We start from the raw sequence: 19600 nt of genomic DNA on the forward strand, positions 1-19600 counted from the left end.
AAATAAAAGAACCTGAGAACTTATTATTATTTTTATATAATTAATACTATACATTATATTAAACAAATGGTTATAAGAGCTCGTTTATAAATATTTTACAGTACGCTGTATTATTTCCTGTTATCCTCAACTGTGTCCGTTTGGCTTTTATTTTGTAATCTACAGAACCTGTTCCAACTTTCGCGTTTTGCTTCACACTTCTGTGAAGAAGAATCGAGTAGACGCTAGCAATTCATCTCGATGCCATTAGTAAATAAACACAGAGTACATCCAGAGTTTCATAGACAGTTTATAGGTAGGTGACTATTAAATATGTGCGCTTTTATAGTTTAAATAAATCTAGACATCGAAGGTTTTATTAGTCCAGAGCAACACCGCATGAAGGCCACATGTATCTATGCCATGCTTTAGTATTGAAAACAGTAGGGTTACGTAATCATGTCAAATGACTTGCTTTTTTGAATATATTATTTTATAGAATTTATAAAGATCACGATATGCAGGCCATAGATGTTATGTATGTTCTAGCAAGATAACAATATGTGGTTTGTATTTAAGCATTTCAAAACGTAATTGTGTTGCCCTACACACTTTTTCACACAAACTTCATTTCTGACCCCAAAATACTTGTCTTTATTCAGGTGACAGATTTGTCAGAGGTTTATATCCACCATGTCAAAGGCAACCAAACGTAAGCACGTAGTCAAAGAAGTTCTGGAGGACTATGTCACACCCACTGAAGACCAGCATATCATGAGGGTACATTTAAAGTTTTTGGGGTCTGTAAGGCTTTGTAGAGCTCAATATTCCCATTATACAATGTTACTTAAAATGATGCACCTATTTCACATTACAGGTCTTGGGAAGTAATGGCAATAACCTCCATGAAGCTGTGACTGGCAGTGGCGAGCGTTTCCTTGTCAGTATGCCTACTAAATTCCGTAAGAACATTTGGATCAAACGAGGTTTGTTTTACCTTTCATGAATATATAATGACTCTATTCTTAAAAACACTACAGGGTTTTCATGGTGTTTCTGTTTTTAGGAGACTTTGTCATTGTTGATCCCATTAAAGAAGGAGGGAAGGTGAAAGGAGAAATAAGCTTCATACTTTATAGGGACCATATTCGATACCTGAGAAAACTTGGTGTCTGGTAAGGCCATGTCTTTTTTTTATTTTATTTTTTATTTGTATTGAATATTTGACACCCCGAAGTTGCTGTAGACCTTCTTGGGTTTCTGTTGAACACAGAAGAAGGTAATTTGAAGAATCAACCAAACAGTTGATGGTCCCCATAGAAAAAAATACTATGGAAGTCAATGTGGACCATCAATGTTTTGCTTACCAACATTGTTCAAAACATTTTCTTTTATGTTAAACAGAAGAAAGAAACTCAGTAAACTGAGTAAATGACAATTTACTATTTCATTTTTGGGTGAACTATCTTTTTAAACCTAGTTCTTAAGTGATACAGTGGTGGCCCAAATGGTTAGAACACTAATATTTTCACCAGCTACAATGGTTTTAAGTCAGTTATTTCTATCTTTTGCTGTAGTGTGTCAGTAGGAAATATCAGTTTACATTTCCAAACATTTATTTAGCCATTAATGGTAATAACCCAGTGAGATTTATGTTTGCACAAGGAGTCTGACAACAGCTCGTGCTCCACACAGAGATCTGGGCCCATATTTATCAAGCTTCTCAAAGTGCCATTTTAGTCTTAAGTGCTGAGAGTTCGTGAAATTTACTTCTACTTTCAAAATTAAGTATAAAAGATTTTGAAATGTTTGATCAAATGGTTACTCAATCAATGGTGATTCAAAAGCAAAGGATGTTTGCATGAACAAAGAACATCATAACCGATTTAAGTCTAGCGTGAGTATTATGCTCTTTAAAAAACACTCCTGTTATAAATAGTGAAGCTATCTGCACAGTATGATGAATAAATCTCTTACCCCTTATTAACACCTCACACGTCAGTGGCATGTTGTAAATAGGTGCAATTTTTAACAGGTAATAATAATGATAATCGTCTTGCTGTCGTCACTTCAGTCCTACACTTGACTTAAATTACGACTGAGATGCTTGATAACTAACTTTTAAGTGCAGCTTTGAGCCAAGAATCTTTTTACACTCACAGTCCAGCCCGAAATTATTCATACCCCTGGCAAATTCTGACTTAAAGTTACTTTCATTCAACCAGCAAGTTTTTTTTTATTAGAAATGACAGACGTTTCCCAGAAGAAAATAAGACGATGTACAAGAGGCATCATTGTGGAAAAAATTATTACTCATCTTTTATTTACATTTCAACAAAAAGTGTCATGTCCAAAACTATTCATACTCTTCTCAGTAATCAATAGAAAAGCCTTTATTGGCTATTACAGCAATCAAACGCTTCCTATAATTGCTGATCAGCTTTTTGCATGTCTCCACTGGTATTTTTGGCCATTCATCTTTAGCGATGAGCTCCAACTCTTTCAGGTTGGAGGGTCTCTTTGCCATCACCCTGATCTTTAGCTCCCTCCACAGATTCTCAATTGGATTTAAGTCAGGACTCTGGCTGGGTCACTGCAAAACGTTAATGTTTTTGTCCGCTAACCATTTCTTCACCACTTTTGCTGTGTGTTTTGGGTCGTTGTCGTGCTGAAATGTCCACTGGTGCCCAAGGCCAAGATTCCCTGCAGACTGCCTGATGTTGTTGTTGAGAATGTATTGCTCCTTTTTCATGGTGCTGTTTACTGTGATTAGGTTCCCTGGTCCATGGCTATAAAAAAAAAACACCCCCAAAACATTAGGTTCCTACCACCATGTTTGACAGTGGGGATGGTGTTCTTAGGGTTGAAGGCTTCTCCTTTTTTATGCCAAATGAAGGCTACATCATTGTGGCCAAACAATTCCATTTTTGTTTCATCTGACCATAAAACAGATAACCAGAAGTCTTCTTCTTTGTCCAGATGAGCATTTGCAAAGGCCAAGCTTTTGTCTGCCTTATCTGGAAAAGTGGTGTCCTCCTTGGTCTGCGTCCGTGGAACCCAGTGGTGTGCAGTGTCTGTTGGACTGTCTGCCTTGACTCTATAGTCTCACTATCCTCCTGGCCAGCACAGGTGTCACTTTTGGCTTCCGACCACGTCCTCTGAGATTTTTCACAGTGTGGAACGTCTTGTATTTTTTAATAATACTTTGCACTGTAGCCACTGGAACTTCAAAACATTTAGATATGGTCTTATAGCCCGTTCCTGACTTGTGAGCAGCCGCAGGTCCTCTGTGAGCTCCTTTGTCTTAGCCATGACTGTCCACAAACCAACAGCAGAGAGCTTCTGTTTTTTACCTGTTGAGTTTATTAAAACAGCTGTTCCCAATGAATCAGGGTAATTAGGATGCTTTAGAACAGCTTGGACTATTTGGAATGGTATAGAACTTTGGATTTTACCATAGACTGTGATAGTTTGCAAAGGGTATGAATAATTTTGGACATGCCACTTTTTGTTCAAATGTAAATAAAAGCTGAGAAATATTTTTTTTCCACAATGATGCCATTGTACATCGTCTTATTATATTTTGGGAGAAGCCTGTGTCATTTCCGGTCAAAAAAAAAACTTGCTGGTTGAATAAAAGTAACTTTCAGTCAGAATTTCGGGCTTGACTGTAAGTCAATTCTTAGCAGTGTTCTTGAGAGTAATTCTTAGATGCTTGATAAATACAGGCCCAGATCTCATCCTCATCCAGTCTGTCTGGAATGACATAAAGAAACAGATCAAACTGAGACAGAATAAATCCAGAAGAACTGTGGCATTGTCTCCAAGATGCTTCAAGAATCCTACCTGCAAAGCTACAGTACTGTTAAAAGTGTGGATGCTGTCAAAAATAATGTCATAAATAGATTTTCTTTATCAATTCACTTCTATTAACTAAATTAAAACAACATTTGGTGTGACCATCCTTTGCGTTTAAAGCAGCTTTTGCCCTAGGTGCACTTGCGCATAGTTTTTCAGGTAGCTTTACTTCATTAAGTCCGTCTCCGTTTGGTTTGTTTCTTCCTGTCATTCCAGACAGACTGGATCAGGGATGGGCAACGTCCGTCCAGGAGTGCAGAGTTCAGCTCCAACCCTGAAGAAAAACCTCACCTGCCTGTAGCTCTATGCTGCCTTCACGTCATGTCATCATTACCGTAATTCCGAGATGAAAACATGTTACATTTCACTCATAGCTTTCCATATTGTCGGACTCGGAGGTAGTGCCTAAGTAGCACCAAAATAAACCTGATGGCGGTCACGTGGTACATGTAACTGGTTTAAGTCGTAACTCTCAGAACATTCCAAGTTTACAAGTTGTAATTACAAGTTCAGGAACACGTGAGGGCTTTGGCGTTGATAGTGTTGCCATTTAAACACATAATTCAGATAGCGTAGAATGACGTGTTTACATCTCGGAATTACGACATGGCGTGAATGCAGCGCTAGTAATTTTGAAGACCTCGATCTGGATTATTATAATTAATGGCTAAATGAATGTTTGGAAATGTAAACTGATATTTCCTACTGACACACTACAGCAAAAGCTAGAAATAACTGACTTAAAACAGCAATTAAAAAACATTTTTTTTTATAAAATTCCCATTATCATGTGTTCAGGCAAACAAAGCTGAAATGTTTTTAGTTAACAGCATTTTCACACTTCACACAGGCCTGAGGGATTCCAGGAGGATTGCGCATCCGGTGAGAGGAACGAGAAAACACCGAAAGAAAGAAGTGAAAGAAAAACAGAGGAGGAAGAGGAGGGTGACAGCGACTCGGAGGATGACGACAGCGATCTTTTTGTAAACACCAATCGTGCAACTGTTCTCTACAGTGAGAGTGAGGAAGAGACTGATGAAGATGAGGAGGAGGATGACGATGGTGATAATGATGAAGAAGATGAAGGAAGCAAATGAATTGAAGCAAATTATACTGGAGGATTCTTCCACCACAGCATGACCAAGAACAGTTTTCTATGAGCCTTAATTGGGCTTATAAACCTGAAAAATGTACACTGATGCCTGAGACTGAGCTATTATTGCATATTTGATGGCGTTCAGAGGTTTCTGCTGTAGTTTAATTCGTTTCAAATGTCAAACTCATTTTGTTTCATTAAAAGAAACATTGTGTATTATAATTCTTGTAAATAGGGTGTTGTAATAAACTTTGTTTTGTATGCTTGACGTTTTGCCCATAAGTTTTGCTACTTTAACACTCATGTTAACACGTTAATTATTTTATCAAAATAAGAGGGATCATACAAAATGCATGTTACTGTTTATTTAGTACTGACCTGAATAAGATATTTCACATAAAAAAGATGTTTAAAAGTAGTCCACAATAGAAAATAAAAGTTGAGTTTATAAAAATGACCCATTCAAAAGTTTACATAATTTACATATTTACATAATTTTAATAATTTAGTGTTGTTACCTGAATGATCCACAGCTGTTTTTTTGTTTAGTGATGGTTGTTCATGAGTCCCTTGTTTGTCCTGAACAGTTAAACTGCCCACTGTTCTTCAGAAAAATCCTACAGGTTCTACAAATTCTTTGGTTTTCCAGCATTTTTGTGTATTTGAACCCATTTCCAATCCATCTATTTATATCGAGGGCAACTGAGGGACTCATATGCATCTATTACAGAAGGTTCAAACATGCATTAATGCATTAATAAGAGCTAGGGTGAAAACTTTTGGAATTTGAAGATCAGGGTAAACTTATTTTGTCTTTTGGGAAACATGAAACTATCTTCTGTAGCCTCTGATTAGCAGTACTAAAAGAAAAAATATAAAATAAGAAAAATGTACACATCTACATTCTGTTCAAAAGTTTTTACTCTTCCCAGCTCTTATGCATGGTTTTTCTAAAGCATCAGTGAGTGTTTGAACCTTCTGTAATAGTTGCATCTAGTGTTGTCACGGTACCAAAATTTCAGTATTCGGTACCAATACCATTGAAAATCCACGGTTCTCGGTACCAATTTCGGTACCAAAGCAAAACACAATAACATATTAATTGAGCAACACACAATTTTTTATTAATAAAAAAAAATAAAATGTACAAAAAACAGTGCCATTCTTTATACTAATGTAAAATTTTGTTAAAAGTTTTTTCACAGGTTAAAAAAGTATTTGTAAACATTTTAGTAATGAAATAACATCTAAATAAATTACAGGCATAAAAAATGTAAACAAGCTTCACCCAAAACTTTTTGTCATATTTCTGCTGCTGTTGCTGAAAAACATCTGCACTGTTGTCTGTTTTGTAGTTCGCTGGGGTCTTTCATGATCTTCCTTAATCTGCAACTGTAAAAAGAAATATAATATACTTAAGTAAAGCCATGGCCTAAGTCTGACCAGATGCAACATTAGATCATTGACACCAGCAAAATATGAATTTTCAGTAAAAAAATAACCTCAGCTGTTATAATAAATTAAGATAAGATTACATATATTAAGACAAGTGTCTATCACAGATGAAAACTGCAGTATTAAAAACACTTTACAATTTTCATTTGTTAGATAACATTGCCTAACAATAAACAGTAGTTAACATTACATGGCAATTATTCTTAGTGAGGTTATGCTAATTTCAACATTTACTAATGCATAAAATCATATTAATCTGTTAAACATGAACAAACATGATCATGTCTTTTTGTATTAAATAACATTCACAAACATGAATTAATGTTGTAAAAATATGTTTCACTTACTTTAAGTTTATGTTAGATGATGCATGAATTTGATCTTATTTTAAAGTATTACCAAACTAAACAGGGGATAAAACGTGTTTTATTTGATTGTACTTTTATTCAATCCAAACTGTATTCATATTTATCCAGTCAAGAATAAACCTAAAACGTTTTTGACAGACGAATATTAAGGACATAGACATTGTTAACTACATTTGTACATTCTCTAACACATATATTTTGGATACACATGTCATTTGTGTAAAAAATAGTAAATACATATATTATTTTTTTTTTACTCTTAACAAAAGTTATAGGAGCGTTGGTTCAAATTCATTCTAAGGCCCAGCATAATTAGCGTTAGCCGCGCTTATGCTAACGATTCACTTCACAAACGGTGATGTTTATTTCAGTCTGACATTCAAATTAAAATATGCAATAATGCTCTAAATATGAAATTAAAATGAAACTTACCTTACTTGAACTCTTTCATTTGATCCCGGAGTCGATCTTTGAGGTGTTTTAAGTTTGATGTTTCCTCCTTTCGAGAGCACCTACACGACATCTTTTGCAAATTGTTTTTTGATGATCTATTATATTCGCCTTGTTCAGCCGCAAATCCAAACTATTTGGAGCAAGCCTGGCTCTTCTTTGTCAACAAGTGGAGTCAGAGCCGCGGCATCAGCAGCACCGCTGAATAGAGCGCAACTGTGCAGTGCGTGAGAGCGCACCTTTTGTATAGTGTATCAAGAACCGGGTTGACCGGATAGTCGGTACCACCGGTACTTAAGAAAACCTGGTACCGTAACGTTTTAATTTTTTTAGTACCGACTTGGTACCGAAGTACCGGGACTTTTGACAACACTAGTTGCATCCCTCAGTTGTCCTCAGTGTGAAAAGATGGATCTCAAAATCATACAGTCATTGTTGGAAAGGGTTCAAATACACAAAAATGCTGGAAAACTAAAGAATTTGTGGGACCTGAAGGATTTTTCCGAAGAACAGTGGGCAGTTTAACTGTTCAGGACAAACAAGGTACTCATGAACAACTATCACTAAACAAAAAACAAAAACAAAAAACAACTGTGGATCATTCAGTTAGCAACATAGTAATAAGAATTAAGGGGATGTACACTTTTGAATGGGGTCATTTTTATAAATTCAACTCTTATTTTCTCTTGTGGATTATGTGTAAACACATTTTATGTGAAATGTCTTATTCAGGTCAGTGCTAAATAAACAATAACATGCATTTTGTAAAATAATTAACATTTTGCAGATTCTGGGGATGTAAACTTTTGACCTCAACTGGGTCAAAAGGTATTTAGAGTAACACATTGAAGTCAGATTTAAAATCAGACAATCAGTCAGTAGGATTATTTTTATTTTATTTTGATTTTCATTTATCAGGGTTTCTGTGGGTCTTAAATTGTAACAGGAAGTCTTAAATTCATAATGTTACAACATGAAATGTTGCATACACCCCCAAATATATATATTTTTTTTACCAATGCAAATATCTAAAAACTCAAATCATGATACTTCTACTTCTACTAATATATGAAGTCTTGTTTTCTAACAAACTGAACAAAATAAAGTGTGATTATGCTTAGAACAAATATCTGTGAATAGGGTACTAAAATGTTCTCTTTAAAAGTTGATTTTTCTGAGCCCACTGATCAATTTACCAAAGAAAAACACAACAACAATGTATTATCACGTCATTTTGCTTCTCAAGTAAATGCATCTTGATTTAAAAATCTTTAGACATTTGTTCTTGAAAACGAGACAAAAATACAGAGGAAGAACATAGCTTTTTGCAGGTAAAAAATGACTCAAATATAAATACATTGTAAAATATACTGTAAAAACTAAAAAATATTCTAGTTGCTGGAAGCAGAGGTATAGATCTCTTGGAAGTTGTATTTTTAAATGTTCAAGTATTGCTAATACAACTCAAGCGTTCAAGTATCGCTCCCTAGACATTTGCATTTTGAAAACATATTGACACTGTGTTCCCTTCAATTTATTCCTTTACTTGGTCTTAAAAAAAGGTCTTCAGAAAGTCTAAAATTTACCACCATAAAACCTGAATAATCCCTGTTTATAAAACCTTAAGGAAGTGATTGCAGCCAAATGAAGGTCAAAAATATGAAATACTACAAAACGTATACAAAATACTTTTCAAGTGTTCAGTAAAAGTAAAGTCTGCTGATCTCAGTCAGGTCTAGGTTTGACTCTCAACGGTGCGTTTTTGCATTCAGGGCTGGGCGTCGCCGTTTCCGACCAAAGTTGAAACATCTCCTCTGGGCTTCGCTTGTGCACCAGGAGGATGGTGTGATACGCACAGGGTTCCTCGGGCTCATCTTTGGGGAAGCCAAAGGTGAGGAAGGCAGGTTGGTGGATAGGGAAAACTCTCAGTCTCTGTAGACACATACCCAGGTAGACATCATCAATAGGGAACAGATGAACCCTCTGCGACACCTCCAAAAGCCTATGTGCCAGAGAACCAGAGTAGAGCACACCTCCTCCACCAGGGTAGGATGGGTACCGCCCTTTATAGAAACTCTCCGGAATGTAGTATTTAGCCAAATCAGCCAAATTAGAGCGTATAGGTGCGGCATTGTGTATCACGTCTCCAACAACAAACCTCTCCAGTTTAATTGCCTGCCTGGATCTATTTGAGCAGCTTGCGTTTGCCTCTACATCCAGCAGATAGTCAAGGACAGCAGGCGTCCTCACAAATACATCATCATCGCCCTTAAAAATGAACTGGGCATGTGGGCATCGCCTTGAGAACCAGTCCCAAAAGAGAACATCCTTCAGGGTGAGGTTGAAGAAGGTGTCCCTGAAGTCCCACTGGATGATATCACCATGTTTTTTACTCTCTAAATGCAATTTCTCTTCGATATCCAAGTCTTCAGACTTCCCCAGAAGGAAGACAGTGCGGACGAGCCTTTGCCGTCCACTCCGGCTTTTTACTTTTCCCGAACGCCCCCAAGTTTCTCGTATGGCTTCCCTGTTCTCAAGGTTTGCAGTCTGACTTTTGATGGCTATAAGCAATGTTGGCGCCCATCGCTTTGATTGTGCATCACAAATATCTAAAGGATCTATGATCGGCGGATAGTCTCGACAGTGCATGCTACTCAAAAAATTCTTCATCTGGTTTGGTAGATTGGCGAAATCTGGCATTGTATTGTTAATAATCTCATCATTTGGAGAACATCCATCCTCAGTTCTTCTGAATGTTTCTGTTGTGTAAGGAAAACTGGATGAGTTTGACCTTAGGATGGGGTTATGCTCGGAATCCGTCATGTACTGGATGGTGTTCCACAGAGCGCCAGTGTCTAGCTCGCTTCTCCAGAAGGTTTTCTCAGGATGAGGAGCCAGATCTCCGGAGTGTTTGAGACCGCTGGCAGTAAAGTGTGTCGGCAGCAAGGAATTAACAACACGTGTACCGGGTACACCAGACGCCCCATGTTTCATCACGTAGCACATTGCAATTGAGATATAGATGTAGACTGGGAGCAGCAATATGCACGGCGAACATAAACACAGGATCCGCCGGCGGTATCGACACAGACATGAAGCCATAAACTGAGGAAAGAAAGAATAGAAACGTTAAACAGATAATCAAATGTGATTTTTTTTCTCAATCACTTAAGGTCCTTGCACACCGAGTGTTTTCATGACGCACCTTCAGTCGGCCATATTAGAACACTGAACGTAAACAATGCCAATGAAACCAAATGAAACTAGCATATTTAGTTTATTATTGCTGCTGAAATTGGTCAGTTATAGTCATGTTTTGGGGTGTACCAATCGGTCGGACTGGGAAAAACATTTGGAGTACTATAGACTGACAAAAGTTCAAACAAATCAAAGAGAAGACTGCAAAAACCTGTCTGAGGAACAAAAGGCGTTTGTGGCTGGCCAAACTGAACCAGGATTTCCAGAGCAAGAATCTTGACAACATTCATGTTTATTCTTATCATTTCCAATCAGGTAGGTGAAATATTAGGCTAATATATTAATTAATACTTCTCCTACGTATCTTTTCCACCTATTACCTTTAGTTTTTTTTTTTTTAAATATTGTGCCCTTTCCTGCCTCTACACGTTTTGTCCGTGGTTTACACAGCATAAATTAGCAGATATATGTATTCAGTAGTACATTAACCATGCAATCAATGCTGTTGTTTACATCCGAGTATTGGCAATATAGCCGCTCATCCGGGTAACTGACCAAATTGTGACAAGTGCAAACCCTCTGTAAGACCTCACTTTGCACACTTCCTCCGCAACTTTCGTCCATCATAAAAAAAACCAAAAAAAAACGGATCGGTTCAATTTTCTGCGTTTTTCGCATCAGCAAGCATTTTGAGAAGTGTTTTGACAATTCAGAGCCACCTGGAGGTCGAGACGAATTTTGACTAACACGAAAAAACACAGGCCTATACGAAAATGTCTTAAATGTGACCCTGGACCACAAAACCAGTCTTAAGTCGCTGGGGTATATTTGTAGCAATAGCCAAAAATACATTATATGGGTCAAAATTATTGATTTTTCTTTTATGTCAAAAATCATTAGGAAATTAAGTAAAGATCATGTTCCATGAAGATTTTTTGTAAAATTCCTACTGTAAACCTATCAAAATGTAATTTTTGATTAGTAATATGCATTGCTAAGAACTTAATTTGGACAACTTTAAAGGTGATTTTCTCAGTATTTAGATTTTTTGCACCCTTAGATTTCAGATTTTCCAATAGATGTATCTCGGCCAAATATTGTCCTATCCTAACCAACTATACATCAATAGAAAGCTTATTTATTGAGCTTTCATATGATGTATATATCTCAGTTTTGTAAAATTTAACCTTATGACTGGTTTTGTGGTCCAGGGTCACAAATGTGCTTTATATTTCAACACAGGAGTCACTGGTGTAATTACGGATTATTTAGATATTGACACAAATCTTCAAAATTTCCCATTATAGCACTAGTTTTCACCAAACTGGAATAGTACGGACAATGTTGTAAGGGCATTGTTTTCATTTACATAAAATGATTTAAAATAAAATGTATAACCTATATAGGACTTAAATAGCTTTAGAATAAACCTTATTATTGTTATTAAAATTTAAAAATAATTGTAAAAATAACACAAACAACTCATAAGGTAAATGATGAGGCTGTAGTTTCTCACTTGTGCCATTCAGTACTAAAAACACACAGCATAAATATCTGTTTCTTTCTTTGTGATTTTTTATCGTTTCAGCAACAAAATGAAAAGAAAACTAATATTACTAAGCTACTAAAATTCAAACTTACCTCGTTTTCCTGTTAATGTATTTTGTGATGAATTCCGCGTCATTCACATCATAATTCCCATACTGTATGCATAAGCTAAAAGACAAATATAGTACATTACATGGAATATGTGAAAGCGTCTTGGTAGAAAACAAACCAGCAACTATCTGCTTTAAAGTAAAGTCAAGTAAACTCACATTTCGCCTGTTGCTCGTGCACTTTGAAGTGCGTCAAGTGACGTCAGTTTTAATTCAGGTGTGAGAGCGAGAGGGTTAGCCCACGATACTCATTAGCGATCAAAGACATAATAGAGACGAGATTGAGGCTGGTAACACTTTTTACTCTAGTGAATATTTCTCAGGGTAGTTTTATTTTATGTGTAGACACAAATTTTAAGCATTGAGTACCAAAATCAGTTGAACAGGTGGAAACAGGATAGTTTAATAAATTGCGACACCAAGCTCCGTTGTCCTCTTTTTATTATATGAGTACCAGTCAACAGTTTGGATACACTTCCCCATCAAAGAGAATAGGGAAGTGTGTCCAAACTTTTGACTGGTAGTGTACACACGCATATGTTTTTATATGTTGTGGTTTCACTCACTAGACTTGTTGTTTGACAAGTATGTTAAGTTGTCACAATACATTACATTGCCATATGAAAGCCCTATAGCTAACAAGTCACTCCTTTCAGGGAGTGAGATCAGATGCTTTTTGCATTATGTAACACTATTAGTATCACTGCTGTTAATTAGAATCTAGAATTCAGATATTTTGATCAGTGTGACGATTAGTATGAGCTCACCAGACTTTCTGTATAAAATCAAACATGGGTTAAATGCTCTTATCTTCTCCCCAGGCAGCACACCTACAAGCTTAGTGCCTTCAGGCTGGTTGGTGATAAATGTGTTCCATACCAAGCATTTCTGAAGATTATATCACCATTTGAAGAACTAATCCTTAACAGAGTCTTGGTCAGACAAGTAGAGCTGGTTAAGTAGGAATTAGTAAGAGAACTTTGAGTTTCTCTGGCTTCAGTTTTATACATTTGTAACATCTAAGCAGTTACTACTGACACTTGCACTGAAACTACACAAAAAAGAAAAGTAACTGAATTAAATGTTAAATTCAGTAGTATAAAGTGTTTTCTTGTAAAACATACTTCAGTAATCATTGTTTTATTTGCTACTTAAAAAAATTATGTGCAATGAAAAAGATTATACCTACTATATTTCAAAAATATTTTCACTCATATGTTGAAAAACAATCTTACAAAACTCTTAAAAATCAAGATGCTTTAAAAGGTTCTTCACAGTGATGCCATAGAACAAAGAACAATTCAGTTATAAATTCTTTAAAGAACCATCTCTGTCTTACCTTTTTATAATCTGAAGAAACTTATTTTGCCACGAACCTTTTGTGAAACAAAAAGGTTCTTCAGATGTTAAAGTTTCTTTATAGAACCAAAAAGGGCTATTCTATGGCATTGTGAAGCACCTTTACTTTTTTAAGAGTATAATTAAATCCAATTAAGGAATTATGTTCATTTGAAAGCATTAAAAGGGTTGCAAAAATGCAGTATTTTTACTTCGAAAATAAGGTCACATTAGTTACCATTGGTGAACTACATTAGTTAACATGAACTAATAAAAATACTTCAAAAGCAGTTACTAATCGTAGTTTCTGTTAATTTCCTAATACATTATTTAAATCAAATATACAATATTTTCAATGTTAATGAATTTTTTAAAAATGAATTAATACTGTAACAAAAGTATTGCTCATTGATAATTATTTTTAGTAAATGGAATAACTAAGGTGACCTAATGTAACCTTATTGTAAAGTGTCAACCTACTTATTACCCATAATTTTATGTAAGTGTACTCTTTCAATGTGTTCAAAGCATTCATCTGATGAACAAATTTGCACTTTCCAAGCACTTTTATCTCTAAAAATCAAGGACAGTTTGATTCCTCATGATATTATCCATACCTGTAACCACCAAAGAGACAGAGGAGGACACACCGTCTGATAACAAAATCAGCTGCTGATCAATATACCTTTACAATGGCCAGTTGTCATCCTTGATGCAGCTCTGTCAAAGAAAGAATACATTTTTCCCCTGAAAACGTTTTCTTATTACAAAGACATCCAAGAAACAGACATACATCCCGATGAATTCATTTTTTAAAATGGTAGGAATTAAGATTTATTTTTTTCTCCATATGAACAAGTGGTTTGATTTTATTTTATTTTTTTTACAAGTACTATTTTTTGAGAAAACTTGCAAAAATTTCTAGCATATTCCAAGTCAAGAATGAACATGAAAAAAGGGGATTTATTGCTGAATGTCAAATGAAAACTACACTTTCACCGTGTGAATACGACTCAGTTGCTGCGGTTACCATGCACCCATCTATCTGAACCACTAGAACATGCAGAGGGAGGGACGCCTTCACAGGCAGAGAGGAAGAACAGAAGAAACAGAGAGAGAAAGACAGGAAGAAAATCAATCGGTGAGACGAGCGGTGCTTTAAACGACTGTGTGCACACAGAATGAATCTTGAGCATGTGTGTGTTTGTGTAAGTGTGTGCGTCTGCATGTGTGTCTATAAGTGTAAGTGTGCGGGTGGCGGGTTTGTTTATTCGAATGTAGCTGTAGGTTGCTGGACTCTGGAAGTAGGGGGTTTACACTTTATAATCCACCTAAAGTAGCACGTCTAGTAGCCGAACACGCATCGCTTCGAGCAAGTCTCCAACTTGCATACAGATGTGTCAAAAAGTGAGAGTTTGGCAGACTGGGAACGACCCTGCTTGAACAAAACAAAGAAAAGCCAACAAAACATGGAGCGTTCGCAGACAAACACATCTGGTCGTATTGTTCTTCACCGTTTCCCAGCATGATGCAGACACGACGGGCAGTAATGGATCTGTTTGATGGGCAATGCAGTTTTCGATGAAAAGTCCTGAGACACAGTGCGGCTTAAAGCTGCTGGCATAGGAATGGGAACGTGTGGGAGAGAGATGTAGGTCCGTGTAGGCTAGAATCAGGCTGGATTGGTTCCTCCGCAGGCCAGTGACTACACAAGGAAGGAAGGTTACAGTGCAATGAGCCCGTGTCACCACTAGGGGGGTTGGGTTTAGCCAACGGCGACGCGACGGAGCTCCCTTTCGACGAAGCCAACATCCTAAAAAGAGTACAAGCATACGTATACACACACAGGCGCACGTCGAAACTCACAACACGCACACGCGCTCGAAACGTTAACCTGAAGACGAACACAACGAACGAAACGCGTTCTCGCACGAAACGGCGTACACAAAGACACGTACGTATACACTGAGGTTCAACGACACTCTCACGCACACGGACAGAAGTGTAAACACATTCATTGGACGCACAGACCACCGTTTTGAAAACCCTGAACACCAGGGCCGATACCGCGACCCGGCGCCATGCCCTGTGAACTCCTGCGTACCTCTGTTTCCATGGAGAGAAACGAAAACGTAGAACGTCGAAACCGAAGACGAACGCAAAACGGCGCTCGGATGCCCGCCCGGACGGCCATCCGATGCGATCTAACGTCGGTTATGTGCGCGCGTGAATCCTAGTCATGTAAACAAACACCTTACACAGAAGTGATTCGATATTGCATGGTGTCTGAATAATATCACAGTTCAAATGGGGAGATCCTGAACGAACGAAACGAACGAACCGAAACGGAAAGACATGTCTATAAAACCCAAGAGTCTGTTTTTAAGAAAGGCTACAAAAATTCAACTGAACCTCCCTCGTCGGCAAACAGCAAAAGGCACCACAATATTATTCTAGTTCTAACTCGTGAAAAAATTGGCACGTAATTCTTCTTCGTAATGCTGTAAATCAAAAAAAGGAATTACATATAAATAGTTTTCCCCCTATAAAAAAAGTCTTTGCTGCTAGCTAGTAGACAATTTTTGCTGAAATGAAAATAAATATTTCATTTGTTTAGAATATCTGTCTGTTATATAAAATAAAAAATATTTCTCATAGGTGCAGGTCTATAGCATATCATTTGTTTTTCGCGCCCTAGCGACTTTGTTCGTCCTTGCACTCGTCGGTCTTTTTTAAAGGGGTGCATTGTCCGGTCTGGACCGTGACTGCGACAGTTTGTTGGCCTGCACGTTGGCGCGGGAGCCCGAGCGTCCCGTGTTGCTGTAAGTCCGCGTGTCGTTAGGTCGGTAGATGGTGGCCGGTTCGGTGGCGTTCATGTTCTGCATACTGAGAAACGGCGTGCTCTCGCCGTGGCCGAGGTCGCCGACCTCATCGTCCTCCCACTCGCTGTCCGACAGGCAGCTTTGAGAGCTGTAGTTCCTGGGGCCCGGCGCGCGCTGCGACACGTGCCCGTTGAGCCGCGACCTCCTGCGCCAACGGCGGCCGCTGTTGCTGCTGCTCTTCTTCTGCTGCTCCCGGGAGGAGGACATGTACTCCTGCGTGGTCTCGTAGTCCTCGTCGTCCACGAAGCGGTACGGGCTGGACGGAAGGGAGCCCGTGCTGTCCGCCGCGTAATACGGCCGACGGGATCGCCGATAGCGGTGCAGGAGGGGCTGGTCGTCGTCCGGCGTGTAGGCCGCCATGGCGATGGCTGAGGCGGCGGGCGGCAGGGAGAGGGCGTGGCTGGCGTTGGGCGTGGTGATCTGAAAGGTAGGCACCTGCGGGGGCAGTGAGGAGTGAAAGTCCACTGGAGATAGACGCGCCGGCGTGGTCAGAGCGGACACATACCTGCAAAAATGCAAGAAAACATGGGATGAGAGGCCTGATGGAAAAATCTTTTAACACACACTACCGTTAAAAAGTATTTTATGCTCACCACAGCTGAATTTATCTGATTGAAATCATTCCAGTACAGCTGTGAAATATTATAATTTAAAATAACAGTTTTTGGAATATATTTAAAAATGTAATTTATTCCTGTGATCAAAGCTGAATTTTCAGCCTAGTTACTCCAGTCTTTAGTGTCACAGGGATCCTTCAAAAATCATTCTTAAATGGTGATTTGCTGCTGTTACGAGCCCCTGCTCTTTCTCTCATTGTTTCTTTCCTGAGAGCAGCTGCTAACTGGATGGGGGCGGAGACTAGCACACACACCTGAAGCCTCTGCCTATTTAAGAGCTGCTGGTGGCACTTCAATGGCGGCTTGCCCTGGGAACTCTGTTTTGTGTTTGAGTTTGGGTTTTGTCTTCCTTATTTTCTTTTGTTAAGGATGGTGAGTGATTGTTTGTTTAGTTATAACAGAGTACATAGAAAGTATAGGTAAGTGGGCTGACCCAGAAGACTTTTGTTGTGTTTAATTTCTTTCTTGGGAGATAGGAAGTTTTTCTTAACTCTTCAGTAAGTTGTAGTCTAAATTAGTTAGCTCACCAATCCTTATTTAAGATTTAAGTTCAAGTGCATTTCCTTCTGTTTTCTGTTTTGGTCATATTCTCTTTTTACAATAAAACTCTTAACTTTTTGCTCTGGCCACTGTTGTTTTTGTTGGTTTTAGAATGGCTCTTATGTTGGTCCCTAAATGGGTCGTAACAGCTGCTTAAAGGGATAGTTCACCTAAAAATGAAAATTTGATGTGCATCTGCTTACCCCCAGGGCATCCAAGATGTAGGTGACTTTGTTTCTTGAGTAGAACACAAATTAAGACTTTTAACTCAAACCGTTGCAGTCTGTCATCATATAATGGCAGTTTATGGTTACCAAATCTTTAGGAGTAAAAAAAATATACACAGACAAAACCAAATGAAACCCTGCGGCTCGTGATGATACATTGAGGTATTAATACACAAAACGATTGGTCTGTGCAAAAAACTGAACAGTATTTATATCATTATTTACCTCTGTATCCAGAGAGTTCTACTCTCCTGAGTGCATTTACAACAGGTGGTGCGTGATGCGCCAACGTGATCTGCCATGGTAGATGCACGCGCGGCAGCAGTCTAAGTCACTCATTGTTTACCGATCGTTATGTGTCTCAAGACCTCAGTGTATCGCCTGTGTATGTTTTTTTTACTCTTAAAGATTTGATTGACTGCCGTTATATGTCTGACAGACTGCAATGGTTTGAGTTAAAAATCTTAGTTTGTGTTCTGCTGAAGAAACAAAGTCACCTACATCTTGGATGCCCTGGGGGTAAGCAGATAAACATTAAATTTTCCTTTTTGGGTAAACTATCCCTTAAAGAAATATTTTTTATATGTATCTTTTATGGATGTTGAAAACAAAAATAAATATTTTTTGGATACTTAATAAATAGTGGAAAAAAAAAAACATTTACTTTCGAAATTGAAAACATTTTTATATTCTATTATCAATGTTGAAAAAACAGTTGTACATTTATTTTCAGAATTCTTCGATTAATTTAATGTTTAAAACAACAGCATTTATTTGAAATAGAAACCTTACTACAAGTCTTTACTGTCACTTCTAATGGTTTTATGCAAAAATCTTACTGACCTCAAACCTTTTGAATGGTAGTGTATGTCTGCTGTAGGTACAATTTTTATACATTTATATTAGTGCGTTCAGAGCAATATTTATTGGGGAAAAAATTAATTAATTTTTAAAGATTAATCAACGAACAGAGCTGGGTAGTAACTGATTACATGTAATCTCTATTCGTAATATCAGATTCCAAAAATGAAAAAGTACATGTAATTAGATTCAATTACATTTTAAAATACTCATAATCAGACTGCAGTTAATTTTATGGACTGCATGATTACATATTATTCACATAACAGCAATAAATTAGTCATAATTATTACATTCTCCCTAATTCCTCTTTTTCATCTTTTAAATGTTTCTTTCTAAAATAGCATGCTGCTTATTTATACAAGTCTTCAGTCTTATGGACATTCACATAGAGATTTACAAAAATCAGGTTTAAGAAGTGCATCAACTAATGATGAACAAATTGATTTGAATGGTCACTCTGTAGGTTAACCATGTAATTCTTTTAAAAACATTAAAATGCACAAATTCACAAACTTTTCACCTAATAGCACCTTGAAGTACCCCTGAGATTTTAAAATAAATATTTGAATAATTAAGTATCAAATTTGCATGTTCATTGGTTCTCTGATGTTGGTTATGTTGGTCACATGACATGCAGGTAAAGAAATAAAACATTTCATTTTTTTTTTTTAATTATTCATTTTAATTTAACATTTTTTGTGATTTAATGAATTACTAGTTTTCCTTAAACTCATAACCCCTATGCAGGTCCTTCACAAACACCAGTTTGGGAAACCTTAATGTGATATGACTACATTTTTAAAGGAGAAGTTCACTTACAGAACAAAAATTTACAGATAATGTACTCACCCCCTTGTCAACCAATTTTAATGACATTAAATGTAAATTACACTTTAAAATTGCCACAAAAATGAAATTGAAATGAACCATCCAATCAAAACAATTCATGAAAATGAATCTCACTTCCCAAAACTACTTTAGAGAGAAAAAGCTATGTAGAAAAAGCAGAGTGGAAGTGTTTTTGTTGGAAAAAAAAACAGGAACAAGTGTTGTGAAAAGATTTACATTTA

At 37.2% G+C, this 19600-nt stretch overlaps 3 protein-coding genes across 4 annotated transcripts in view; 1 reads left to right on the forward strand and 2 right to left on the reverse strand.

The window, feature by feature from the left end:
• The first annotated feature begins 181 nt into the window (after positions 1-181).
• On the forward strand, positions 182-5201 carry eif1ad (eukaryotic translation initiation factor 1A domain containing). The gene is made up of 5 exons (XM_073820855.1): positions 182-295; positions 642-759; positions 857-965; positions 1046-1154; positions 4688-5201. The coding sequence occupies exons 2-5, from the start codon at positions 673-675 to the stop codon at positions 4932-4934; spliced, it is 552 nt and encodes a 183-aa protein (XP_073676956.1). The 5' UTR covers positions 182-295; positions 642-672; the 3' UTR covers positions 4935-5201.
• Positions 5202-8441: 3240 nt separating this feature from the next.
• Positions 8442-10308, reverse strand: LOC141288896 (N-acetyllactosaminide beta-1,3-N-acetylglucosaminyltransferase 2). The gene has a single exon (XM_073821102.1). It carries the CDS (start codon positions 10306-10308, stop codon positions 8932-8934), a length of 1377 nt encoding a protein of 458 aa, XP_073677203.1. The 3' UTR covers positions 8442-8931.
• A 3902-nt stretch (positions 10309-14210) lies between these two features.
• Positions 14211-19600, reverse strand: part of nrg2b (neuregulin 2b) — a 105816-nt gene continuing 100426 nt past the window's right edge. For both annotated transcript variants that reach the window (XM_073820840.1, XM_073820839.1), the window contains one exon: positions 14211-16787. In XM_073820840.1, coding sequence (XP_073676941.1) covers positions 16133-16787 — 655 coding nt within the window. In that variant the 3' untranslated portion in view covers positions 14211-16132. The remainder of the gene's footprint in view (positions 16788-19600) is intronic.

Source organism: Garra rufa, chromosome 16, assembly GCF_049309525.1.
Source record: "Garra rufa chromosome 16, GarRuf1.0, whole genome shotgun sequence".
NCBI classification, from domain to species: Eukaryota; Metazoa; Chordata; class Actinopteri; order Cypriniformes; family Cyprinidae; genus Garra; species Garra rufa.